General features: G+C 46.8%; 1 protein-coding gene across 1 annotated transcript in view; it reads left to right on the top strand.

Moving 5' to 3' along the window:
- Nucleotides 1-4,970: 4,970 nt before the first annotated feature.
- LOC144724158 (cilia- and flagella-associated protein 337-like) overlaps nucleotides 4,971-27,727 on the top strand; it is a 50,082-nt gene continuing 27,325 nt past the window's right edge. The window contains exons 1-6 of the mRNA XM_078603078.1: nucleotides 4,971-5,701; nucleotides 8,612-8,918; nucleotides 19,956-20,009; nucleotides 20,840-20,938; nucleotides 26,280-26,345; nucleotides 26,892-27,137. Of these exons, the coding sequence (XP_078459204.1) occupies nucleotides 5,634-5,701; nucleotides 8,612-8,918; nucleotides 19,956-20,009; nucleotides 20,840-20,938; nucleotides 26,280-26,345; nucleotides 26,892-27,137 (840 nt within the window). The 5' untranslated portion in view covers nucleotides 4,971-5,633. The remainder of the gene's footprint in view (nucleotides 5,702-8,611; nucleotides 8,919-19,955; nucleotides 20,010-20,839; nucleotides 20,939-26,279; nucleotides 26,346-26,891; nucleotides 27,138-27,727) is intronic.

Here is a 27,727-nt window from a genome sequence, read left to right as displayed (position 1 = left end):
GGACCAAATCTTCCAGGGGGTCTGGGGGTCCCACCCCAGAAAAAAATCCAAATTTTAAAACTAATTTCCTGCAATTTCCTGCCTAAAATATATTTTAAAAAAATCACTAACACATAGGATGGACGTTTTATTTATTTATTACAATAATGTCTAATAGTGTATTGTATTACATTTCTGTTTTTCCTTTTCTACCTTTTCTTGTTTCATTGTATGTAATGGCAGAGATTCGGGATTAATAAAGTACAACCATAACCACAATCATATAAACAGAAATCTATTTCATAGCAATATAATTACGGCCTTGCATCATTGGGGGGTTTAGTGGTTGCACTTGGTTAGCACACTGCTATGAACCAGGCGACCTGAGTTCGATTCCCATCCATAACTAACATCAGTGGCGGGTGATGTCAGCACCATTCCCAGCCACCCCCATTCACCCTCCCACACTGAGCAGTGTGATAATATATAGTTAAACAACCCCTAAATGACATGATCTAGGGAGGCCTTCATCCAAAAGTGGATTGGCAATGGGGTGTAAATGATTTATTTCACAATTACACCACAAAGAGCTGCTCAAAATATCAGTCATTTATTCAACTGGAAATAGCTCGCGAAAATGTGCACAGGCACAATTGTAAAATAAATCTGGACATGAATACAGCATTGCAGTTTTTAAAACCTGAGCTATGAGAGATTGCAATGTTTTGAGCTGCCTGCCAAAATATTAAGTATAAAACTCGCAAAAAATATGGATATCAAATGCCGAGTATACATATGATTGAAAATTACATTGATACCAATATTTACTTTTAAGTGCAATTGATGCTGTATATCAAATAAATATAATATTTGCTGCATCTGTGGCATTTGGTACCATGTGTTTTTTTCCCTAATGAAGTACTGTACTGTATAATGGACCTGCGTATCTCCGTGTGATGTATGTAAAAAACAAACTATTTTCTGGTTGCTTTGAAGTTAAAGTATGACAATATATCAGCCTATTTCTCCTGATGCTGGCAAAATTAACAGCACGAAAGTTAAAGAACATTTTCTAATACATTCTATGCATACGTTTAGAAACAATTTAGCTTTCAGCAGTTGCGCATTTTTTGGTGCCACCAATCTTATATTCTGTTGTATTAAGACTAAATTTAATGGTCTAATTCACATATCTTGCCATTTCATATGACGACTATCTGATTGATATATTTCTGGTATTTGTATCTGTTTTAGTTAAAAAAAAAATAATACACTCAACATAATACATACGTACAAGTTTTAGGCTTAATTTTAGGGCGTGATAATTATGACTCGGTGAAGTAAAGTTTACTGAAATATTCCCCATTATACAAAGCAAGGTAAACAGTGAGTTATGGGATATGTGCAGATTTTTCAAATCGGGTTAAAAGGCGATTGTGTTAGCAAATCGTGTTTTTTTATCATGGAAAAATGATAATGCTATGCTTTTCATGCCCATTGCCTCTAACATACAAGTGACTTGGAGGTAATTACATAAAGTCATGAATTTTAATACTGTTCTCAAAATGTGCCTTATGCCTGTTGCGTCTGTATCATAGCAACTGTTTTGATGTATATGACAACTGACTATGGTTTCAGTCCATCAATTTCTGTTGCCCAGACTAATTAGAGATAAGGCAGGATCATTTAAAATTGATTAGGAATTAATTGCAGACTAAATCACGAAGCTTTCTGTGCTCTGACCCAAACTGTGGGATAGTCAAGCTTTGTTGCCAATTCAATTACAGGACATTGTTTTTACATTAAGGGATTAAACTAAGCATAAATTATATAAATATTAACAACCAATCACCTCCATGGATTCCAGCCATGGATTCATTTCATACCAATCTACTATTGGACAGATGTCCTGAAAGAAACTGATGCCCTACCGTGTTAATATTTTATCATTTATTAATTGAATTGTCTGTACTTCTCATATCTACATTTCATGACACAGAAATTCAAGTATACGTTATGCCTTATCACGTGTTTTAATACAAATGTCAGTTGCTGTCACCATATCTTGGCCATCAGCAAAAGACTAAAGTGGCTTTTGAAAAAACATGGGTTGCATTTTCATATCGCATGACTGACTTTATAATTGGGGCTTAAACTTGATGAATTCCTCTTCTTGGTTCTTTCGGTAAAGTCACGTAGAAGGTAAGTAATAAAATAATAAAAATAAAACATAATAAAATAATTCTCACGACGTTTCGGCCACAACGCAAGCGGCCGAAACGTCGTGAGAATTATTTTATTATGTTTTATTTTTATTATTTTATTACTTCCCTTCTACGTGACTTTACCGAAAGAACCAAGAAGATGAATCCCTGCAGTCACGAAAGCTTTAAATCGAAATTTGATGAATTCTCTTTGATAAATTGTAGACGATCTGAAATACTCGTACCATTCACCAATATAATATCAGCAGATAGCTTCGTAATGAAATTGTCAGTGGCATTCCAGGTGGAATGAGAACTGAAGGGTTCAACCGTTCTGTCCCGGAACTGCAGTTTCAATTTAACGCTGCATTATTCCTCTCACCTCAAGTGAAGACTTTTACAGGTAGGAACAATCGTCCCACACTGCCCACCAGGGATTATTTGTCTGTCTGTCGTGCATAGCCACGCCCTCGATCAGGAAAAGAGGGGTTAGCCTGTAAAGGCAAACTGTTTATAAAGGTTTAGAGATGGATGTAGCCCAAGTGTGTCAGCAGCATGGGCAGGGCAGCTAATGTTAATGCAAGAGAAAGACAAGCAACTACACCAAAGGGGCGCCAGGCAATCATTGCACCTCGCTCCACACACCCACACTGCTGATGGTGGAGGTTGACAAGAAAACACAAATCAAGTCATGACCCAAAGTGGTTGATGAAATCTCTCCAATGATTGCTGAGTTTATAACCATCCTCTCGGTTGAAATAGTGTCTGTATATATGGATGAATTTATGAACGAATCTGTGTTGATAGCCAGTAGGCTTGCAACGTACCTTCGTCTTAGAGAAATACATTTCGCGTGAGCCGGCTGCATTAAAATAATGATCAGCCACGGCAGAGGTATTGGTCCTACTGTGTTTCAAATCTGCCTTATGCTCACGTACACAGTCCGAGACATGTCGTTTAGTTTCCCCAATGTAACTGCTGCTGCAGATACAGCTTAGTTTGTAGACGCCGGGATATTACATGTCAGGAATCTTGGTTTAGATCGCGTAAGTATAAATGTGTCGTACCCCTCCACCACCCGACACAGCCAGTAAGGTTTGTCACGTAAACAACGCGCCAATTTGTAAATCCACAACATTTACAATTTGCTCTTTGGTTATTTCCGTAAAGTCACGTAGAAAGAAAACAAATAAAATAATAGAATACGATGTTTCTATTGCAACACAAGCAATCATCATCAGGTAGAACTAAATTTGAGAGAGAGACAAAACACAGACACGGAGACACACAGATAGACACACAAGTAGATAGACAACACAGAGACGCACAGAGAGAGACACAACATAGACACATAGACACCCAATGCCTCTGTGTCGAGGCCTTAAATTGAGAGGGGGGGAGGGCAGATAGAGAGGTGGGTCTGCTGGAGCAGATAAACTAGCATGTCAATGAGAGAGCTGTGTGGAAATCCACCCCGCGGTGGCAGGGGGATAGAAAGATCCAGCAAGTCTGGTAAATTTTAGAGAGAGTTGTATGGAAATCCACCCCGAAGCGGCCGGGGGAGAGAAAGAGCGAATGGACCTATGAGAGCCTGGTAAATTTTAGAGAGAGAAATAGTTTGAGAAAACAAAATTTATCAAATCTTTTGGAAATGTAATGTAATGCAACACAGAGAGTCGGCTAACACACAGTTAACGCATAGCCTGGTTGATTACATTCTCCAAAGATTTCTAAATTAGAGAGGGAGAGGGCAGAGAGATAGGTGGGTCTGCAAGACGACGTCATCACTGAACCCATCAGGTGCAGAAATCAGAGGTGGGGGAGGGGTGTTATTGTAATAATATCATAGATTAGTAATAATTTAATTAGTATGTGTTTCCTCTATAAGTAATTGTGAGCTGTCTTCCTCTTCCACGCGTGTACGTGCAGTGGTGCACCTGATGGGTTCAGTGATGACGTCGTCTTGCTCTATTTAAGACTGGAAACAGGTGGATTGCTGCACGATTCTGGCAAATCACCTGATGATGGTGGATGTAATTACCAGCGAAACGTCGCACTACTCAAATTGTAAATGTTGTGGATTTACTCTCCAACACACCCGTGGGCTGAAGTAGTAACTAGCTAAAGTTCTGCGAAAGAAGTCGAACATACAGTAATGCGCTCTGTGGGTCTTTCGGTAAAGCCACGTCGATATAAAAATAAAAGCTCTATTTTTTTTTCACCTGAGGACGGTTGCTTGTGTTGCGATCGAAACGTCGTGATTTCTTTATTATTTTTCTATCTACGTGACTTTGGGGCCGTCCATAAATGACGTCACGCAATTTTGGACGATTATTGACCCCCCCCCCTCGTCACACGGCGTCACAAAGTCAGACCCCCTCAAATATGACGTCACAAAGCTCTGCCCCCCCCCCCAAATAAAACATGCTTCAAATCGCTTTAAACTATTGTCATTGTAGTGCGTATTTAATGTGGCACTCTGATGTTGTAGGAGAAAATATTTATTAAAACGTATATTTCATTAAGTAGAACGTGTTATCTATATTTATTTAAAGTTGCGCATTTTGATGTGACGTCACATTTCTCACCCCCACCTCCCTCTTCACACCCCCCCCCCCCACCATAGGTTCGTGACGTCATTTATGGACGGCCCCTTTACCGAAAGACCCAAAGAGTGTATACAGTAATGTGGACCGTGTGTACGTGCAGTGGTGTGCACTTTATAGGTTAGAAGGAAGAGTTGGATCACTTGGATGTGGCATTCCGCGCCCGCCCCTCGCCCCCCGCCCCGCCCCGTTCACGGCGTGGGTGGGGGGGGGCTTAGCAGCTGGGGATTTGCCGGCTTCGCTTTTTAAAAACACAGAAACTCACTTCTTTAAAATAACAACAACAAACACGTCCATTGCTCTACAACGAAGGCGTCTTCCCTTGCTCTGTGCGCTGTAGCCATGGGCGCCCGTCTCGCGGCGCGTGCCCTGGTAGCGATGCGCCCGCCGCTTGTTGTGGCCGTCGCGCGGGGAGTCGAGGTCGCTGGTGCGATGCGCGCTCAATAGGCGACTCGCCAACAGCCAAACACTCCAACACGGCCCAGGCAACAGCAGCAACAGCTGCTGCTGCTGTTTGTCTTTGCTGTCCGTAGGCTGCTGCTGCGCACTTCACTCTGTGCGAGAGGTCTCTGGGGGGGCCACGGTTCGTGTCCCTTGCGACCAGCGCCCCAGAACGACAGCAGCCCTGCCACCCGACTGTGGAGTGACCGCTCAGCCGCCGTCACTCCGCCTCTCTCCCGCTCTGTACACCGGCCGCACCTCCGAGGAGCACTGTTGGCTACGTACGGTGCGACAGACGTTCAACAGACAGACATACATACAGACATACATATAGATATACAGACAGACATACATACAGACATACAGACAAACATACAGACAGACTTACAGACAGACACTAAACATGTCGCTGGGTAGGAGACTTCGACCAACCTCAGCCACTGCAAGGCTACAGACCCACACAGCCAGCAGGTATGTTTCGTGTTTGGTCAAAGTTATATTATTGTTGATTTAGTAGTTTTTTTTATTTCCATTCTCATGGTAGCCTAGCAATGCCGCAGCGGCGTATTGTTGTGTGCACATGATTTATGGCAATGTTGGCAGGTAGGTGGTGTTCAAGTTATAGACACGCCACTAAAACACGTGGATTCGTTACCCGATTGCGAAAGTGACATCGTATTTCAGAGCCTCGCTCTCTGCATTATCTCCCACCAGTCTCAGTACTATTAAACACGTTGAATTAATTATCTTATCTAAAACATTTGAGCCACCACGTTCACAACGTTCAATCACCGTCGAGAATGGAGATTTTAACTCAATGGGGGCATCTATATATGGATCACCCAGTATTGCATCAAGAGCCCGTGTCTTACTCTGTACATTCTATCCCACACACAATCAGTACACGCATTGCTTAGACACAAGATTTGTATCGTATTGTTAACGCAAGCCTTATGACCACAGCAAACCTAACCGCATAAAAGAGCCACGCTTTTCGTAGCTATTGAATACTAGACAACTCCTTCAATAATCCGAATGTGTCATAGCCGTGTTTCGATCCACTGCTGGATGACGAACCTCCTCCAGACGCTGCGGGGGTTATTCGACCATACTTCCCCACGGGGGTCAGTGCGAGATGGTGAAGGCAGGCGAGCGTGGACGTGGGAGCATGGAAGTTCAGTACAGCAATGGACTTTGCAGCACTGCCTGTTTAGCGTGGAGAGTAAAGCAGCAGAGTCGTTGGCTATCAGGCATCGTCCTGGCGGCCCGGGCACGAGTGGCCGAGAGCAATGACGGAGTGGAGGCCACGGAGCGGAACGCATCCGAGGGGAAGCCGAGCGGGGAGATGGAATCGGCTCGTAAGTCGGGGCTAGCGAGTTCGAATCCTGCTCACGACCGACAACAGTGACGGATATCTGAACCTTTCCTGGGCCTCCCCTAGGTCGACTCGGCCTCAAATGAGTACCTGTTGCTCGTGTGTAAACATCGCCACGAGGTCAGCTGCTCTGTGACTCAGTAATGGGCGCTGGTGCCACGTGCGGCCAGCTGACTGGGAGAGACGCCGGTCGGGTGCTAGGCGATGCCAACGGCAGTGACGTGCGGTGAGGTCAATGGCAGGGGAGGCACTGGCTCGTGTCAGAGCCAGATTCACACTGCGGGGGCGTGGCCTCACGGAGGGGAGCGTGTTAGACACGTCCCCATCAGTGAGGCAGATGTGATAGCTGCCTCCCCTGGTGCTTTTTCATTGCAGTTTCATGACGAGACCAGCGAGCTTAAATAGCTGTATACACATATGTGAAATAAGTTACCTGGAGTATGGAAGGCGAGGACATGAAATGAAGGGGTCTACAAACATTACATTGGTGACATAATGAGATATTAACAGGCACGCGCTTATTGCCCGTGCTCCATCCAGTTCCCGAGGGGTTGCGCAATCAGAGGGGAGGCTGAGCTCGTCGCTGCCTCACCTCTCGTCTCTTCCTGTATTTGCAGCAGAGCTCCGCCAATTTGGCGATTTTGACTATAAAAATGATTGGAACCTTAGATTTGAAGCTGTCGTGACTGCAAGGATTCATACTCTTTTGTTTTTTCGGTAAAGTCACGTAGGTAAAAAATTTAATTAAATAAATGAAAACAACTAAATTAAATCACGACGTTTCGGAGGCAACATAAGCTTCCGTCTTCAGATGGAACCGTTACAGCCAAAATCACTTACTACAGTGATTTTGGCTGTAACGGTTTCATTTAATTTATTTTTTACCTACGTGACTTTACCGAAAAAAAACAAAGAGAATGATTGGAATCGTACATAAATGACATAACACAGATAAGTGGAAAAATCTTAATATTTATTTTATTTGATTATTCTTTATTTTACTTTTCGTAACAGCTATTTTCATTGGAGCATGATAGGTGAGGCTCTGTTGATATAGCCATGCCATCATAAACTTTAGATTTCATGATATGTTAAGTTTTTTCTTGAAAGTAAACGGCAATTAAATATAATTGGATGTTTAAATTTTTTACGGAATTATAATTTTTAATGGAGCATTGTGTGCTTTGTATAATATCAAAGGACATTTAAATGTCAAGCTGTTCATGGAAACTGAACAAGTAAACTTGTCTTCTTACAGCAAGAGCAATGCTTGGCTGTGTTAAGTGGCACTGGAGCTATTTGAATTTCCAGTCGTCCAAGACGGTAATGTCAGCGCGTGTGATATTTCTACTCGACACCATCAACAGTCTGCGGTTGAATGGACTCAACAGCCCAGTGGAATGTTTGTGGCACCTTGTAACAGGGTACTACTTATAACGTTTTTATCAAAATAAATAATAATGTACAGGCCTTTGTCAATCTACTGCTGGACACAGACTTCCCTAGATTGTATAGGGCATGAAGGTTGGTTAACCAAACTTCTTCAAGCTTGTGAGCACGGGTTGGTGAAGAGGGATGGCGCTGTTAGCACCGAAGTGAGCTGTGGCTGGGAATCCTACTCTGGTAACAGGGTTCATGGCACAGTGCACAAATTAATATAAACTCTGCAGCCAACCAGCACAAGTGATTGGCCGTGCTAGAGAATGCACGTGTAAGGTTCCGCGTGTCTCGTAGCTCTCAGCCATATACATATTGTGGCTCATAGGGTTAGGAAAGTTTGACCACCCCTGAAATAGCCAACCAAGGTGAAAACATCACTTAGAACAACATGGCGCGGTAAGAAAACCCCCAAACCCGAACGAATGCTGTATCTCATTATTAATCCTCTCTTCTGGAATGCAAAGTGAGAAATTCTAAAACATAATACATACAATTCTTTGGTGAAAAAAGCCTCTGTGGTCATTAGCTGACACCGCTCTCATTTCCACTCGCGTCCCATTTGCCAGTGTCTTTGAGGAGCGACGCCCGGCCACCGCCTTCGCTGCCGCGGGCAACCGGCGGGAGCAACCTTCGGCATGGCACGACCCGGTGCGGCCATCCCGCACCCAGAGCGCGTTTGCCGGCGCATTAGTGGCGACCGTCCCGGGGCGGGTGGTGACGGCGCACGGCCACGGCGGCCCCGGCGCGACGGGAGACGCGAGGCCCCGGCGGTCGGAGACGGCGCCGGGGCCTCGACGGCACTCGGTGTCCACCGCGTGGGACGCGGCTCGCTGCCAACGGCCACTCCTCCGCCGGGACCTGTCCATGGCTCGGGTAATCCTCGCCCGCAGTGTGGCGGGAGCTCGGGGAAAGTCTTCACTCGGCAGTGGATTGCTCATCAAACTAAACTATGGAACTATTTTTATTTTACCAGGTAACGCCCACTGAGCTCTAGCTCTTTTTCAGAAGCGACTGGCCACAAATGATAGCTCAACGAAGTGGCTTGTCACGTGCAAATGTATTGCAGACAGATATTCTGAATGCGCGTTGATTCAAAATGGGGAGGGAAAAACCAGAGTACGCAGAGAAAAATCCACACGACCGCGGGGAGAATACGCAAATTCCAAAGTATGCAGGCGTCAGGGTAGGGATCAAACCCACGACCTCCTGCATACCAGGCGAGGTAGTTAACATCTCGCCACTGTGGTTCATGGTCAAGGGGTCAGCAATAAAAATAACAAGAAGGGCAATTGTTTTCGAATTTGGTAAAAAAAACCCTCAATATTTCAAGAGCGGCCTTGCACTTGGTGAATACCAGGCAGTGGTGGTCTTTAATAAACAATGTCATGATGCAGTCCTTAAATAGCCGACCCCTGCTCACGGTGAATGATTGCGATGATTAACCAGGGCGGCCGCTGGGCTTCAACTGAGAACCTCTGGCAGCAAGCGGCATTTGTTATATATGAACAGTGTACAGTATACATTGCAGCAGTCTTGGTCTATTGGAGGGAAAATGGAAATTGTAATTGGGGAGCATCACCAATTTAATTTGTTTCATCATATATATAAGCATTAACATTCCGTTTAAGAGTATGTGTATGTGAAGCAATTAAAGCTTTTAAGCCTGCTCAAATTGGGTAAAGGAAGATTGAGAATGTTTGCTTTGGCATTCTCTTATCAAATATGAAGACTGGCAAATCTTGTTGTTACAATGCAGATTTGTAAATACTCATTTCAGTGCGGGGCATTGTCCTAAGGCCGCCGCGTGGTTGTAAATTCATACTGGTTATGCAATTCCAGATATGGCCCACGATTGCTTGGCATATGTGATGCATTATTTTGATAGATTTTTTTTTAAATCCATCTTTATCTCAGCAGGATAAACTCCTCATTTTCACAGCTCATTTTCAGGAGGCGCAGTGATATATCTGTCTCAGGTAAAATCTACTAAAACGGCAGATGTAAGCCACAAAGCACAACCCAAAACATGTATTGCCAGCCCTCTGTTAAGCTCCTCAAAGTCCGCACCTCCTATTAGCACGATTGGCTACGTACGGTGCAAAATAATTTCACCATACAACATGCTGCTGGATAAAGCCCTCTGGATGCCGTGCCAGTTATGGAGGTTGTCTGACCATTCTGAACCAAAATAAATAAGTTGATACTCATTCATATGTCTTTCCATTTAAAGATCTAAATATTACTTTATACATCCCATCGGGCGCACGGCCTTCTGGGAGTGTATTTTCTCTCAGCATTTGTTGAATACAAGCAGACTTTAAACCGGCGTTGACATTCAGTGTCTAGCAGCAGAGTCAGGCTTGCTTCACCTACCACAGCCCAATTCAAATATCACTACCACTGATGTGTGAGCCATGGCCTGGAATTGAACTTGGGTCTCCGTGTTCAGAGTGCAGTGTTGCGAACCACTGTGCCAAATGCATACCAAAGTAAAATATAAGGCAACGTAAAGATAAGTAAAGCAATAACTCAATAGTTGAGATATAATAGCAGAACTGAACTGTGAAAGTACCAACTTCAATATGGTATGAAATGTTATGAGTTGTTAAATTCCTGTAAAATTAAGTACACGGAAGGAACATTTGGAGCACAATGTACACACTTGAAAAAATGTAATAACTTGATTTTGACAGCTCCGTCAATACATGAGCAATCTTGATTTGAAGTTTTCGTGACTGCAGGAATCGAAACTCTTTGGTTCTTTCGGTAAAGTCACGTAGGTATAAAATAAAATAAATCACGACGTTTCGGGCGCAACACAAGCGTCCATCATCAGGTGGGAAAGCGTGGTCTGCTGCTGAGGCAGACTGCTTTAAACAGACTGTTAGGGTTAGGGTTTAAACAGACTGTTTTAAACAGTCTGCCTCAGCAGCAGATCATGCTTTCCAACCTGATGATGGACGTTTGTGTTGCGCCCGAAACGTCGTGATTTATTTAATTCTATACCTAATTTACTTCATCGAAAGAACCAAAGAGTATGAATACATGAGCAGTTTCGATCAGTTCCACATTGGGATCTGACCGGTTCAAATCAAATGGTGCTCGGGAAGAGGAAGCTCTGTGTTTCCAGACCACCTTGACGGGAGGGTGGGGGTGTGTTGAGCTTGACAGATGTCCGACAGAAGGGCATGGGTAAGATGTTTAGTGGAGCCAGACATATGTATGTTGTACGTGTGTTGAAATTTTGACGCACTGTACGTAGCCAACCGTGTTAATCGGAGGTGCGGGGGAGAACAACAAACTAAACACAAAAAGGAGTTTACAATCTAGATTTGAGAGTGCATAGCTCCAGTGGCTTCCTAATATCAGAAGAGCGTTCCAGACGGCCGCGGAAGCGTACCTTAAAGCGCGTGATGCGGTGACCGTCTTTATTCGAAGTTTAGCCAAAAGCCACTACGAGGATGACCGGAGTTTGCGTGATGGTTTATGCTTCTTGCCATGTATTCGGTGCAGATTACATAATTGTAAAAAAACGAATCCAGGAAAGACTTTCATACATGCATGTTGCAGTTGCGTACGTTTGTTGGGCACAAGTGGAGCTGCACCCGGCAAAGAAGACAAAAGCCCGAGATCAATGCTCGCTAACGAAACACAGAGCATGTCTGAACCGAACAAGACCGTGAACAAATGAGTAGTTAAGTGGAGAGTTGCCTCTGTCCCAGCGCAATCTATCACCGCCCCGTATTTGACGAGGCGTGAAAAAAATCCTTGGCTTCTTTTCTCACCGGCTGAAGGCGTCTGGGTCAAGCAAGGGGCGGCACTGGTCGGCGGTACCGTTCAGTCATTCGTCCGTGGCCCCTTTAACACTGTGCCACTGCATTTCATTGAGGCACTGTCACTTTCACACATGAACACAGTCGTAAAAACTATACGGCTTTTAAACTAAAGGACAGCCTTGCGATAAAGCCACAATGAGATTTGCAGAGTGCAGTAAACCGTTTGGAATTTTGCATTATTGTTGGATGTATTTTTCAACCTAAGTGAAAACGCTTTGCCATCATTTGTAAAAATAAGGCACACAATCATTCATACCCTCCACCATTTGATGCGTTTTTACAATCTTTGGTTATGACTCAAGTCAAACAATATTTTTTGTGATCGTGATCTGCAGGGTGTTCATGCACCTCATCACTTAGAATGCACCTGAATCCGGGGAAAAACGATTCTTAATCAGATTTCAAAACACATCTTGTGAGCACAAGGATACATTTAAATCAATCAATCAATTAATTGATGCATCGCTATAAAATAACCTGTAAATATATTTTTTGGAGAATGGGCCCAGTGTCATGACCCATTTTACAAATTTTAACATTACTCACGACAACCCGGCGGGAAAAATATAACGTGGGGACATTTGGAGCACATGACTATTAATTACCCAATGTACGTTGCCATGACTACACAACTCACCAGTTATGCCAACCGTATTCCGCTGATTCATAGTCTCTCTGTATCTTTGCATTTGCCGCTCTGCAAGGCTGTTCACGGACTGACGTGACTAAGGTGGTAAGCAAACGAATGGACTTCCTGGCTGTGTCAGCTGATCGGCACACTTTGAGGAAGCTTCCCAACCCTGGGCTGTGCTCACAGAATGTTGCTGGCAGACTCCGAGAGGAGGTTTGGTCCAAAAGCCTCTTGCACCTACACAAGATGACCAAGTCATACCCCACATCTCAAAGACGCTTGTTTAATTTACTCTCAGGAACTTATACAGCAGATGTTTAATGCAAGCTCTGAAACACATCTGACATTGCTAAAGTGACAGTTTCCTGCTCTTCGGTTTTTTCGGTAAAGTCACGTTGGGGAAAATAAATAAATAAGAAAAATAAAACAAATAAATTATTAGAAATAATAATATAAATAAAATAATAAATAACGACGTTTCGGAGGCAACACAAGCTTTCTTTATCAGGTGTAAAAAGGCACAGCAAAATAACTGTAGTGAGTTATTTGTGATGGGACAATTATTATATAGGGTAAGAGGAGGGGGGAGGAGCCAAGGAGGACGGGTGCAGGGTGGGGGGTGTGGGTGGAGTCAGGAAGGCGATCCTAGAGTTGAGGGGGGAGGGGCTTGTCTAAATGTGGCAGTTTCCTGCAATGTTTGTAAAGATCTCCCACACCTCCGATTAGTAAAGCTGGCTACTTGCGGTGCAACATAAGTTAAAAGTACATAAGTTTAACACGTCGTAGAAGGCTTTCGCAAACAATATCATACATAATATAGTTTTTTTGGGTTAGATCGCGTTAAAATATAAATGTGTCGTTAAAACCCGCCACCACCCGACACAGCCAACTAGTAAAGGTTGTCACGTAAACAGAACGTGCCAATTCGTCACTGGTACAGCACTAACCGGTGTGTTGGAGAGTACCATCAGCGCCTTCACTCATCTCGTGAAACTGTGAACTCTCTTCTAGAAAATGTAGCATTCATTAATCATTGTACGTGCCATTATATATGTCGGCTACATATACGAATCAGAATCTTTATTTAGACTGGAGGACTGATGAGCTATGAAGCTCATTTTCCCAGATGTCCAGTGGGCAGGTCAGCAAGTTGCAATGTAGCTGTCAACTCATCTTTTTATGGCACTTTCAAATTTCCAATAGTCTCTGTGGAAATCCACACCGATAGGTAATTGGGTCATATGTATGTATGTTTAACTTCTTTCGCACCGTACATAGCCAACCATGCTAATCAGAGGTGTGGGTCGATTCTATGGAATTACCAGCAGTAATTTGCTTTTAAGATGCACAAATCCGTGTTTGCACGTTCACTTTTTAATCCACCAGGATACATTTAGAATTTTACAAACAAGCACCAATATTCGTGAAATTTATATTTCAATCTTGACTTAAATCTTTCGTGACTGCAGGAATTCATATTCTTTGGGTCTTTCGGTAAAGTCACGTAGATAGGTTCAAAGAAAATAACAAAAACTACGACGTTTCGATCACAACACAAGCGATCGTCATCAGGAGGAGAAAAGAGTAAAGCTGCTGAGGCAGACTGTTTAAAGGTTTAGAATGGGCGTAACCCAAGGGTCATACACAAAGTGGGCGGCGCTAGTGATGTTAATGTGAGAGATTAGCATGTCAATGTAAGATCCGCGGGCGACGTCCAAGACGGCACATAGGTGGCTATGTTAATGTGAGAGATTAGCATGTTAATGTAAGATTGCAGAGCCACTGCAGCGTCGGCGCGCGAAGTGGCTGTGTTGGTGTGAGAAATTTAACCTGTTAATGTAAAATCAGAGCCGAAAATAACAACTAACATCGGAAGGTGGCAGGGTGGAAACATCACAGCCAGTTATGACTTAAACTGGTTAATAACGTCCTTCCAATGATTTCTCAGTTTGTACCCATCTTCTCGGTTGAAATTGTGTCTGTGTCTATAAATATGGATGGCTTCATGAATTAATCTTTGTTGATAGCTAGTGGGTTTGCAAAGTACCTTCGTCTTGGAGAAATCAATTTCGTGTGAGCTTACCGCATTAAAACAATGATCAGCTATGGCTGAGGTATTGGTCCTACCGTGTTTCAGATCTACCTTATGTTCACGAGCACGGTCCGAGACATGTCGCTTAGTTTCCCCAATGTAACTACTGCCGCAGACACAGCTTAGTTTGTAGACGCCGGGGTATTGCATGTTAGGGATCACATCCTTCACAGATGGGATCAGATCACAAATTTTATGTACTGTGTTAAATCGAACATGGGTGTTGTGTTTGCTCATGATTTTGGAAATCTATTTGATGACCCCTGCTATGTATGGCAATGTGATGGTTTTGATTGGGTCCTCAGATGGTTCTTTCCCAACGGTAGGGGTGCTTTACGGATTGTGTAGTCTGAATATCCATTCATCTTGCGAGCTTGGTGTACGTGTTCCAGTTCACTGGCTAAGCAATGATGGTCGGATATACATCGAGCTCTATGATGTGGTTGAGGAATTGGTTCAGAGCTGGTAGGCCATGTGGCCAGATAACGAACTTCTCATCTACGTACCTCTTCCACAAGGACAGACATAGAGTGGATGCCTGGATGGCATCTGTCTCGAATTTTTCCATGAAAACATTGGCTACAAGTAGAGATAAGGGAGGAACCCATTGGGGTGCCTTCATCTTGTTTGTAGAATGTTCCATTCCAGGTGAAGTAAGTGTTGGTGAGGCAGTGTCTCACCAGGGCCGGTACATCAGCATTTAGTCCTTGTTGGACCAAATCTTCAATGATTGCAATGGTGTCAGGCACAGGAACTTTGGTAAACAAAGAAACTACATCGAAACTAACGAGCAAATCACCTGGAGATAGTGAGATGTCCTTAATTAACGATACCAAGTGAGCTGAGTTAAGTACAGCTGAGGTGGTCTTACCAGTGAATGGTTGTAAGGTCTCAGACAGAAATCGGGCCAGTTTGTAGGTGGGTGAGTCAATGGTGGAGACGATAGGACGAAGGGGTGTAGCTTCTTTATGGGTTTTTGGTAATCCATACAATCTTGGTGGTCTAGCAGCAGAGGGTTTTAAGGAAAACCGCTCGGTTGGTTCAATTAAAGATGTCGAATCGTTGATGATATTGTTGGTTTTTCGTAACGAGGCGGTTGGTGGGATCTCTTTTAATTTTGGTATAGCTACCATCATTAAGTAGGTCCTGAATTGTGTTATTGTATGTGGTGTTGTCGATGATGACTGTGGCATTGCCCTTGTCGGCTGAGAGGATGACGATATCGTCTCTCCTTTTTTTAATTGATTAATATTTAACAACCAACCTCTACACATTGTCTCCTCTAAGCTTGCAAAAACACTTTTATATAATGTCCTAAATGAAATGTTCTCTTAAATGTACAGCTGAGGTTATTTTTTATCTGATGGTAAATACGGCACAAATGATGGTTGATAATAATGATGCTCTTGTAATAATTGTTGCAGGAGCATCTGAGCTGTAATATAGTTCCAATAATTAGCTCTCCTATGTTTTTTTCAGATTCTACATGCTCTTTTCTGTATAACGTCCGACGTTTCACTCCACGTGCTGCAAGCTTCTTCAGGAACTAAATAATTAATTCCTGAAGAAGCTCCCAGCACATTAAATAACTCCACAGCACAACCTACAGTAGTAGTGCAAGTCATTGTCTAAAGTGATTGTGTAAGTTATTGTATAAAGCACCGACCCTTCGCTCGATTTGAACCGCATGTTCCCTACGAGACGCCACATCATCCCCGCTGCCGAGTTGCGTCCACGCTCTCAGCAGGCCGTTAATAAATTACCAGGCGCACTTTGCCGCTCCACGCGTTGGCAGTCGGCGAGGCCGCGCGATCACATCCCCAGGGCAGTAACTATACACTTGGAAAATTCGGTGGCCTTCACTGTCCAGCTTCAGTTTCCTTGCACCAGCATCGATTTACATCCGAGACACAAGCAGCTGGTGAGACGCTCCAATTGTTCGTCTGATGGTTTTCAACGTCGGTTGAGTGATTTTGTTCACGGGCTTCGTTCATCACGGGCTAACTCGCCATTACGGCTTAATGTTGTGACTTCGTCTGCTTTTGTTTCTCCCACAAGACAGCACCGTCATGAAACTTAAAGGACTGCATCAGCGGTGAAATGGGGCCTCCCATACAATTTCCCTCCACCCCCACCCATCTTCGTAGTTGAGTGCCGAGGCCCCACCAGGCAGTCGGCCTTGGAACCGCTGCACCACCTGCACACTCGACAGCCACGGCACGCGACTGCACTGTCATGAACAAACCTTGCCTTCATACGTTAACATGCATGTCTGCTCAAGACATTTTTCTGTGGCTTCCTGCTACAACGATTGTGATATTGTTTGAAGGTTAGCTTTTGAAATGTATGCAGTTATTATTACATATGGCCTACAAACAGATGGCAGTACAACTGTGAATTATTGAACTAAGCAGAACTTTGTTTGTTACCCCCTCGAGTGCATGGGGGTTCTCCAGTACTCCAGTTCGTTCCCTCTCACATGCCGAATGATCAATAATGGATTTGATCAAACCAACTCAGTGAGGCTTTCCTGGGTAAGTGAAGGGCACTATTAATTTTCAGAGGATTATTATTTATGCACCAACTAATTGAAAATTAAAGTAGAGTAATGTGTGCAATTTTCAGACTGAACGGGACTGCGTGCTTTTGAAAAATTATTCATGGAGTGGGTTCAGTTTGTTGAGGAAGCCTTTTCCGTGGTCTGACTTGGAACCCAAACAGCAATGGCATCAAAACAGAATATAGTTGTTTTGGAGAATTCATGAAATCATAAATTATCTTTACGTTAAAAGACGAAGTACAAAGCAAGATGTTAACCAAGCATTGTTTGACAGGATGGTAATGCGTGTTGCACCATTTTACAATTGACATAAATGTCAAGGGCGTGTGAGTGGGGCAGCCCAGGCTGGGGACAGCATGAAGGTGGACAATGGCGTTTTCAGGTTGTCCCACGTGTTGTTTGGCACGGTGTCCGATGTTTCGATTCGCATCCAGGAGCTTCTTCAGGAAGTGAATTCAATGGAGCGAAACTAAAAATTAAGTTCCTGAATTTAACTTGTGGAGCCGAACGTCGGACATCATTCAAAACAACAGGCAGGAGAGCTTACACAGCACAGCCGCGCAAGCCGACGCAGTGGTATGCACAAGGGTGGTCAGAATAGAGATTCATGAGCGCACAGTCTGCATGCAAATGTGGTTGCGTGTTCCTTTGCGGGGCACCCTCTGAAATTTGGTTTCCGTGTTGCGCACGGCAGAGTTCTGTTTCACAAAGCACTCATCTGCATGCCTGTGCTTGCCCTCCCAATTAGGAGATCCCGTCCGACCACAGTGCCTAATTGGCTGGCCCGTGCTCAAGTCATAAAAGCTTTATTGTCATGGCAAACAGGAATTGGCAGCTATCAGCCACGGCTTGTGGGGAAGAAGAGAGGGCACTTACTCCAAGCAGCCAGTAGATATGCTACCAGATTAAAGTGATATTTTTTGGTGTGCTTCTGGACACCATTTTACTGATAACATTTAAATTGGACGCTCGAACGTAGAGCCATCACGTCTAAACAACGAACTGGAAGGACATTTTAATAAAGTGTGTTCTGTAATTTGTCATGTGATTATACTTTTCTTTTTTAAAATCACAGTATTATAATAGATTCAGATTTTATATTATTACGGGGCTTTAATAGATGGTCAAACACCCTATGATGAGATTATAACATGGAAAATGCTACTGCCATTGCTGAGCAAGGAAATGGCCCATGGAAGACTGAAACGATTTGCCAAGAGGAGGTACGTTATTTATTGTTATCGTTGTAACTAAAAAAAATTGTTTCTAAAACATGGTTCTTTGCTAGGAGTCTGCTCCTCTGTGCGGTTAGTGCTTCACCCTTGCTATCACCTTACTATTTAGAACATGTTTTTAACACTCAACATAAGCAATAGTAGTAATAGGGTTACCGTGTCAGGAATGCATATCATTCTACCACGTAGGTTTTCGCGGTTGTGTTTTTGTGTCGCACCGCGTGCGCCTGAAGAAGCTCCCAGCACGTGGAGTAAAACGTCGGACATCGTGCCGAACAAAAACACTTGGTAACAACCCGAAAGCGTGTAGGAGAGCCACGTGAATGGTTGTTGGAGGTACTGACGCAACGCTTGCCAACACAACAGTGCCTCTCGGTGGCCACACCGAGTTGCCTGCGATGAAAGCAACGACCCTCGTTACGTTGTTACCGTTAAGCTCCAGGGGAGATTTATGAGAAGCAACTTGTGCGCTTATTTCCATTTGAATACGGTGGTTTGAAAATGTTTTGTACATTGCTACTTTCAATTACAGTCGTAATGGAAATTGTGGAAGTAAAAAAACTTGATAAAATGTTTTTTTGTTTGCGAAGAAGCCATTAATAATGAATTGGGAAAATATTTCAGTGCAGGCCTTTAATAAACCAAAACCAATCTTAATTCTAAGCGAGACTTTCCTGGATTAATGAGGACCGTGTTATCTTTGTCATTATGAATACAATTTAGGAAAAAATCATGCGTGCATTATGTAATGCTTTTCCAACATGTTCGTCTGTGGACAGTTAATTTATCAACTGAGGGGTAGTTGTGTGGGCAATATTCATTTGCATACAGAGTATTTGCAAATGATTCTAGATTTGAAGCTTTCGTGACTGCAAGGATTCATATTCTTAGGTTTTTTCGGTAAAGTCACGTAGGTAAAACATTAAAATTAATAAAAGTAAAATAAAATAAAAATCACAACGTTTCGGAGGCAACACAAGCTTCCGTCTTCAGGTGGAACCGTCACAGCCACGACAGCTGTATCAAGTAAATGAGAGATTACAAGAGCTTTTTATTTTATTTTACTTTTATTAATTTTAATGTTTTACCTACGTGACTTTACCGAAAAAACCTAAGAATATTTGCAAATGCTCCTTTTTGCTTTCACGTGCCCACGTTTTGGGCAAGACCCTATGGTGAACGGAGTCGCTGTTGGGTGAGTCCAGAGGGTTTGCAACCTGCTGCTCCGGAGCCTCATGCGGCTCTTCAAGGACTGCTCCGTGACGTTGCCCATGAAGGACCACCACGGTCTCGTATTCACCACGTGCATTGCCGCTCTTGAAATACTGAGTTTCTTTTACCGTATTCGATTTTTTAAATTGTTATTTCGGTTGACGACCCCTGGGTTAGTCCCTACTAGCAACACAACCTTCAGGCGCGAGCTTTGATTCACTCTGATCAGCCTCACGAGAGTTACGGTGCGGCTGCATGGAGTTTACGCATGAACACTGACAACCCGAGCTTCAAAGCGTGAGAAGGAATTTTGTTTTGCTCATTGCGTGAAATTGTTTCGTCAGATTGAAGAGAGTGTGACGTTAGAGCATTTGGAAAAGCTGAAGACTGCCTTTGAGGTAAATTTACATTCAGAGCTATTGAATGCAACGGATGAATTCATCTTTGAACAGTTTATTACGGTTTCCGGACTTGTTAATATTTATAAAAAAAAATATTTTATACGTTGAGACTCTTAAATCTAGATTTAAAACTAATTTATTTTGAACTGCATTTTGTGTTTAGGATGTTGTCCTTCCCCCGCACCTCTGATTAGCACGGTTGGCTAAGTACGGTGCAACATACATAATACATACATACGTCAATCAACAATGTTAAATAAGCTTTAAACAAACGCTAAATGGAATAAGCAGCGATTCATCCGTTTGGCGATACGTGACTTCTGCTCTTCAGCAAGCGGGGTCAGTACCCTACAGCCCCCATCTCCGATGCTACGGAGCTGACTTCATCTGGTGGATGGGGATCCCCAAGCAGTTGAACGCTGCCACTTTAGCCATAAACATTTTCCATGAACGGCCAGGTGGCTCAGCGATAGAGCCGTGTGGCTCAGTCGTTAGGTCGCGAGTTCAAATCCCAGTTCAGGGTTGACTCCGTCCATCGTATTTTCCAGGGTCGATAAAATGAGTACCACTTTGTGATGACGTCTAGAGCGGTGCTGGATAGAAATTCGCCCCCGCCAAAGGAAAGCAATGTAACATTTACACCATTGGCTCAGGACTGTAAACGGGACATGGGTACCACCTCAATGTTTATATGAGCAGCAGGAATTCACCTTGATTTTCGACTGTATTTACATATACGTTTATTGAACTTCTTTCGCACCGTACATTGCCAACCGTGCTAATCAGAGGACAACAAACTAAGCCGTGCCGTGTGCCACGTGTGGCAGGAGGAAACCCACGCGGGCGCAGCAGCAGCAGCAGGAGGGGCTCTCGGTTTGAAAGGCTTCACGGCGGCCCTCAAGGGCGCCCTGGGGCCCCGAGGCACGGTGAGAGCCGCGTCGCTCGCGGTGAGAGCCGCGTCGCTCGCGGTGAGAGCCGCGTCGCTCGCGGTGAGAGCCGCGTCGCTCGCGGTGAGAGCCGCGTCGCTCGCGGTGAGAGCCGCGTCGCTCGCGGTGAGAGGCACGGTGAGAGCCGCGTCGCTCGCGGTGAGAGCCGCGTCGCTCGCGGTGAGAGCCGCGTCGCTCGCGGTGAGAGCCACGTCGCTCGCGGTGAGAGCCGCGTCGCTCGCGGTGAGAGCCGCGTCGCTCGCGGTGAGAGGCACGGTGAGAGCCGCGTCGCTCGCGGTGAGAGCCGCGTCGCTCGCGGTGAGAGCCGCGTCGCTCGCGGTGAGAGCCGCGTCGCTCGCGGTGAGAGCCGCGTCGCTCGCGGTGAGAGGCACGGTGAGAGCCGCGTCGCTCGCGGTGAGAGCCGCGTCGCTCGCGGTGAGAGCCGCGTCGCTCGCAGTGAGAGGCACGGTGAAAGCCGCGTCGCTCGCGGTGAGAGCCGCGTCGCTCGCGGTGAGAGCCGCGTCGCTCGCGGTGAGAGCCGCGTCGCTCGCGGTGAGAGGCACGGTGAGAGCCGCGTCGCTCGCGGTGAGAGCCGCGTCGCTCGCGGTGAGAGCCGCGTCGCTCGCGGTGAGAGGCACGGTGAGAGCCGCGTCGCTCACGGTGAGAGGCACGGTGAGAGCCGCGTCGCTCGCGGTGAGAGCCGCGTCGCTCGCGGTGAGAGCCGCGTCGCTCGCGGTGAGAGGCACGGTGAGAGCCGCGTCGCTCGCGGTGAGAGCTGCGTCGCTCGCGGTGAGAGCCGCGTTGCTCGCGGTGAGAGGTACGGTGAGAGCCGCGTCGCTCGCGGTGAGAGCCGCGTCGCTCGCGGTGAGAGCCGCGTCGCTCGCGGTGAGAGCCGCGTCGCTCGCGGTGAGAGCCGCGTCGCTCGCGGTGAGAGCCGCGTCGCTCGCGGTGAGAGCCGCGTCGCTCGCGGTGAGAGCCGCGTCGCTCGCGGTGAGAGCCGCGTCGCTCGCGGTGAGAGCCGCGTCGCTCGCGGTGAGAGCCGCGTCGCTCGCGGTGAGAGCCGCGTCGCTCGCGGTGAGAGCCGCGTCGCTCGCGGTGAGAGCCGCGTCGCTCGCGGTGAGAGCCGCGTCGCTCGCGGTGAGAGCCGCGTCGCTCACGGTGAGAGGCACGGTGAGAGCCGCGTCGCTCGCGGTGAGAGCCGCGTCGCTCACGGTGAGAGGCACGGTGAGAGCCGCGTCGCTCGCGGTGAGAGCCGCGTCGCTCGCGGTGAGAGCCGCGTCGCTCGCGGTGAGAGCCGCGTCGCTCGCGGTGAGAGCCGCGTCGCTCACGGTGAGAGCCGCGTCGCTCACGGTGAGAGGCACGGTGAGAGCCGCGTCGCTCGCGGTGAGAGCCGCGTCGCTCGCGGTGAGAGCCGCGTCGCTCGCGGTGAGAGGCACGGTGAGAGCCGCGTCGCTCACGGTGAGAGCCGCGTCGCTCGCGGTGAGAGCCGCGTCGCTCGCGGTGAGAGCCGCGTCGCTCGCGGTGAGAGGCGCGTCGCTCACGGCACCGAAACCCGCGGGGCATGGGACCTCAGTGTCTGCCGCTTCGACAACCCACACCGACACAGCGTGGGGAGGAGGCCTTGAGCACTAACAAAGGGGTCTGAATTATCATGATTATTATATCCATTACATTATGTTCAGAGTACATATATCATCCATGTTTATTAATGGACACAGTAAACATGAACATATCTTCCCCTGTTACGCTGCATTGGCTGTTGTGGCAAGGAGATATGCTTATTTTAGATTGCACGGTGCATGATGCCGGTGCTGGGGCCAACATCATGCCAGACCGCCTTCATCTCCCCAGTGGTGATGCTAATAAACTGGACAACAAACCAACTTTAGGCCAAGTCAACCCAGGAGAGGCCCAGACCAGTTTCAATTACCGGTCGCCGGTAGTGTGCATGACCAAGGATCGAACCCCGTAGCAGAGCGTGCCGATCCTATTGCATGACGTGTAGCCATGTTTATATATGCACACACAGGGGCATGCGGTATTGCAAAATACATCTTTCATCTCGACATCCGCTTCCACCCCGTTACACAATGATGCGCAGCACTCGTTCCGTTGCTTATTTTCCGACTCGTCCACCAACAGCAGTGTTTACAGGAAGAGCCGAGCAAGGAGGACCTGCTTCGGGTTGTATTCTTCCCCCGCACAATGCACCAGTTGCTCCCTGTACAGAACAGATTGTGGGGAGGTCAGCATCTTCTTTGAGGTTGCGTTGAATCTCAAACTCGGGGCATGTACAAACATGCAGCCTTTATGCCGGGGAGACTCGTGCAACGAGCGTAGCGTGTTGGCCAACGGAGTGGGCGGATGGCATTGTTTGTACGTGTGAGGCAACAGCCTGTTCTTTACAATGAGCTCAAAGCTCTTGACATTCTTAACCTGGTGGGACGGGGTAAGGGGGAGTACGGTGAGATGACCCACAGCAGTGGGAGAAGCCTCCAATCACCAGGGTTAATTTGCCGCACGTGTGTATGTATTTTAGCCGATAGACTGATGACTAAAACATATTGTCTTTGTATGTAGAGACGTGAAATAGAGATCTGTTTCTATGTTATGCCATGGTGTAAAGTTACCCATGACAAAACACATCGAGAATGCACCTGAGCTCATCAGACGCTTAGCAGGATTGATCCGGGATAGTGCGATGATGGGCCACCACCGCACTTGCCAGGTGTTATAGGCTCCTGGGCTATGTAGAGCACAGCAGAGAGCAGTGTGGCAAAATCGAGTTCTGTACTGTCTGCTACACTGCCCGCCTTCACCAATCTGCATGGTGAAGTATGGTCAAATACCCCTCATCTTCGAGTGGATTGGTAAAGGGCTGTGGACGTGTACGTATTAGATTAGTGCATCATCGAGTTGAGAGTGTAGCAGGTTTTTTATATCTAAATTGAAAACGAATTTGTTTAACTGCTTTTTGTGTTTGGTTTGTTGTCCTTCCTCCGCACCTCCGATGAGTACGGTTGGATACGTACGGTGCGAAAAAAAGTTCAACATGCATACAACATACACACATGAGATCTTGAGTTTAAATCTTTGCCAGGGTTGATTTGGCCCATAATCTTCTCAGGTAAGATAGAGCGAGCGCTGTGTGGTTGCCGATGCATCACTCCGCATGTATCACATGTCCGCTATCCCCGTGGGACTAGCCCCTGCTCATAGGGATGTGGAATTTCTACGGATGGCTCAGGACTGCAACATTGATGCACACCCATCCACAATTGAATGATTTCTGCAACCCCCCCCCACTCCCCTGCGGGGTTAGGTGACTGTGTTTATCGGCTCTTACCCAGAATCATTCTCCAGGATGCATGTGGGAAATATGATGCTGAAAGGCCATTTCTTTCTTGGAATACTATTACGCAATTTAAAAATTTTCCAACTTTTTATTTCGAGAAATCTCTCTCAAGCATTTTACCGCAAGTGCACATTTTGAACATCAATGAGCGACAATTGCACTTCAGAGAGCTGCCGTAAATGGTTTTGAAGGCACGTTGTCGGTCCTGTAAAATGTGAAAAAAAAGATGATGAAAAGCAACGTTGTTTTACTCAGAATGTGCCTAATATGTAGTAGATTAAACAGCACTTCATCAAACAATGCATACAATTTGAGCATTTTTCATTAAGTGAAATAAAAATTTCCGGGCAGTGGCTTAGTTTAAAGATTCTGCTTACTCTCACCCACTGATAATTTAGGTGGTTTATATCGAAGGATAGAAAGTATGTGAGCTAAGACTAAATTAAGTACAGGTTATTACATGCACATATAATTGTACATTTCATTTGTAAACAATTGCAATTCAAAACACAATGATTATAGGACAGATGTAAATAGTAAAAATAATAAGTCCATTGCTAGCCAACCCACACATTGCCATGAGTGGTTTCACGGCATGCTGATTAGTCCAGGCTCGTGAAAGGGGTGCTCAAGATGAGTTCAGATGTCGCTCGCCATGGATGTAAACCGTGGCCGCGAATCGAGCACAGGTCACCAGGTTCAAAGTGCAGTGTGCTAAACTCTCCGTCACTGCTCCACGGTTATACTCGAGTTGGATTAGACATTTGGCATGAAAGAGAGTAGAGAAACTCGAGATAAGCACCGCTCAAGATAAACAGCGCATGCTCGCAACACACTGGTGAGGGAAGGCACAGTTTGTTCATAAGCACACCCCTTAGTAGTTGCAAGGGGTGTGCTTACATCCAATTTCGACTACATATGAGAGGGTACATTGAGAAGAAGTCGCCTGCGCGGTGCCACCTGTAGACGGACCTGCCCACTCGACACGCCACATGGACGTGTTCCCGTCGTGTACGCGAGGCGCAATTGAGGACCGCCTGTTGGTGTTGTCATCGTGTAATGAAATCGCCCTCTTGGCGAAGGCATTGTGTGGTTCTGTACCTCCGCCTGTCGGAATGAATGACCGTGGGGCGGGCTCTGCGTGGGTAGGTGCCGATGGGTTTTTGTTTGAGCAATCGTCAGGAATCGCCTCTTTAGCTGCGGCAATTCACTTGGGGAGACGTCGCTCCTCACTCCTCGGCGTCTGACGCGCGGCCACGGGCGTTGAGATGGCGGGGAGACTTGGGTTTGTGGACACGTCTAGCGAGGATTTAAAGTTACAACATTGTCAACCAGAGGTAAATATAGAGAATCATCAAGAACATATGTCGGCATGTTTGTACGTCTAAGAGTATTCAGTCTACCAGAGGTGTGGACTCGAGTCATGTGACTTGGACTCGAGTCAGACTCGAGTCATGAATTTGATGACTTGCGACTCGACTTGGACTTGCATAACAATGACTTTGTCCCACCTATGAGATGTGGACTCGAGTCATGTGACTTGGACTCGAGTCAGACTCGAGTCATGAATTTGATGACTTGCGACTCGACTTGGACTTGCATAACAATGACTTTGTCCCACCTCTGCAGTCTACACAGCCGGTGGTAGTCTTATCGTTTATTAATGACAATTTTAAAAATGCACTAAAATGATTTATATTTAAAGTACACTACTGTGTGCTTAAACATGGTATGTATAAAGGATATTCGGGTTACTTTTAACACGATTATGCGTAATTCATAGATGTAATCTGACCGTGAGCATTTTAACTGTTGCGAGGTGTAACACGAGATGTGTGCTCAATGGACTGCGAGGGTTTCACAATGATGGTGCAGAATGAACTGTTCAACGTGTGTATGTGCCAGCCCGCTTGCCCATATTAATCCACAAAAGAAATGTAATTTGTCTCGGACTAAACTTATGAATGTTTATTTGCCCGTCATCAGAATGAGGAACAGATTTTGGAACTCTTCAAGAAAATTGACTTTGCAGCTGATGGAGCCATTGAGTGGGTGAGTTGAATGTATTACTTCAAGACAACGTCGTATATCTGACAGTCAACATCTGCCCCGGCCAATGAACCGTCCGAGTCGGTGGCTGTATTCGTGCGAGGTGTGGATGTCATTCTTGACAGACGTTCACGAATCCAGCCTTTTAACCCTCGGCATTGTGTCCTTAATGTGGCGGACCTCCACTTCCTTCTAACGTACAGGAGAGAATGTTGCCACACTTCAAGCAGTTTGCGATTGACTTTTGTCTAGCATCTTATTGATGCACGGCACAATTGTCATTGCCATGTTCACATACAGTACTTGATTGTTTACACGTATCCACCCCGACCTTAGTCTACTGGGATACGCGTGTGTTTATGCACAGACAAGTCGTGTGATCATAATGTTGTGGTCTTACCTCTTCAAGCCTGCCCACGACTAAGCACGTGGGATGTCCCCGACCTCATCAGATCTCGGGGACGAGGCAGCGCTTGGATGGGCGAGCACTGTGCACGCCGTGCTCCCTTGCGCACTTCCCAGTTTCTCTTCCCACCTCGGCCCTGCCAGGAGGCGTTCTGCACCCACATGCAGCTGCGGTGCGCCGAGCGGCAGGAGGCGGCGCAGCGCGCGCGGCGCGTCTCGCTGCGCGTGCCCGCGCCGTGCCGGCCCAGCCCGCACCGCGCCCCCGTGGCGCGCGTGGAGAGCGCTCCGGACGGGACCGCGGGCTTCGTGTCCGCCTGCGGCGCCGGCTCCGTCGCCTTCTGGGCGACCGCGGCGGGCGCCCCGCAGCTCAAGCGCTGCCGCCCCACGCTGGTACGGTGGTGCCCCACGCTGGTACGGTGCCGCCCCACGCTGGTACGGTGGTGCCCCACGCTGGTACGGTGGTGCCCCACGCTGGTACGGTGGTGCCCCACGCTGGTACGGTGCCGCCCCACGCCGGTACGGTGGTGCCCCACGCTGGTACGGTGGTGCCCCACGCCGGTACGGTGGTGCCCCACGCCGGTACGGTGCCGCCCCACGCTGGTACGGTGGTGCCCCACGCTGGTACGGTGGTGCCCCACGCTGGTATGGTGGTGCCCCACACTGGTACGGTGGTGCCCCATGCTGGTACAGTGGTGCCCCACACTGGTACGGTGCCGCCCCACGCTGGTACGATGGTGCCCCACGCTGGTACGGTGCCGCCCCACGCTGGTATGGTGGTGCCCCACACTGGTACGGTGCCACCCCACGCTGGTACAGTGCCGCCCCACGCTGGTACGGTGCCGCCCCACGCCGGTACGGTGGTGCCCCACGCTGGTACGGTGCCGCCCCACGCTGGTACGGTGGTGCCCCACGCCGGTACGGTGGTGCCCCACGCCGGTACGGTGGTGCCCCACGCCGATGCTGCGGGGCCCCACGGACCG

Source organism: Lampetra planeri, chromosome 19 (assembly GCF_965212315.1).
Source record: "Lampetra planeri chromosome 19, kcLamPlan1.2.h2, whole genome shotgun sequence".
Classification (NCBI taxonomy): Eukaryota; Metazoa; Chordata; class Hyperoartia; order Petromyzontiformes; family Petromyzontidae; genus Lampetra; species Lampetra planeri.
This window is presented reverse-complemented; position numbering and strand designations above follow the sequence as displayed.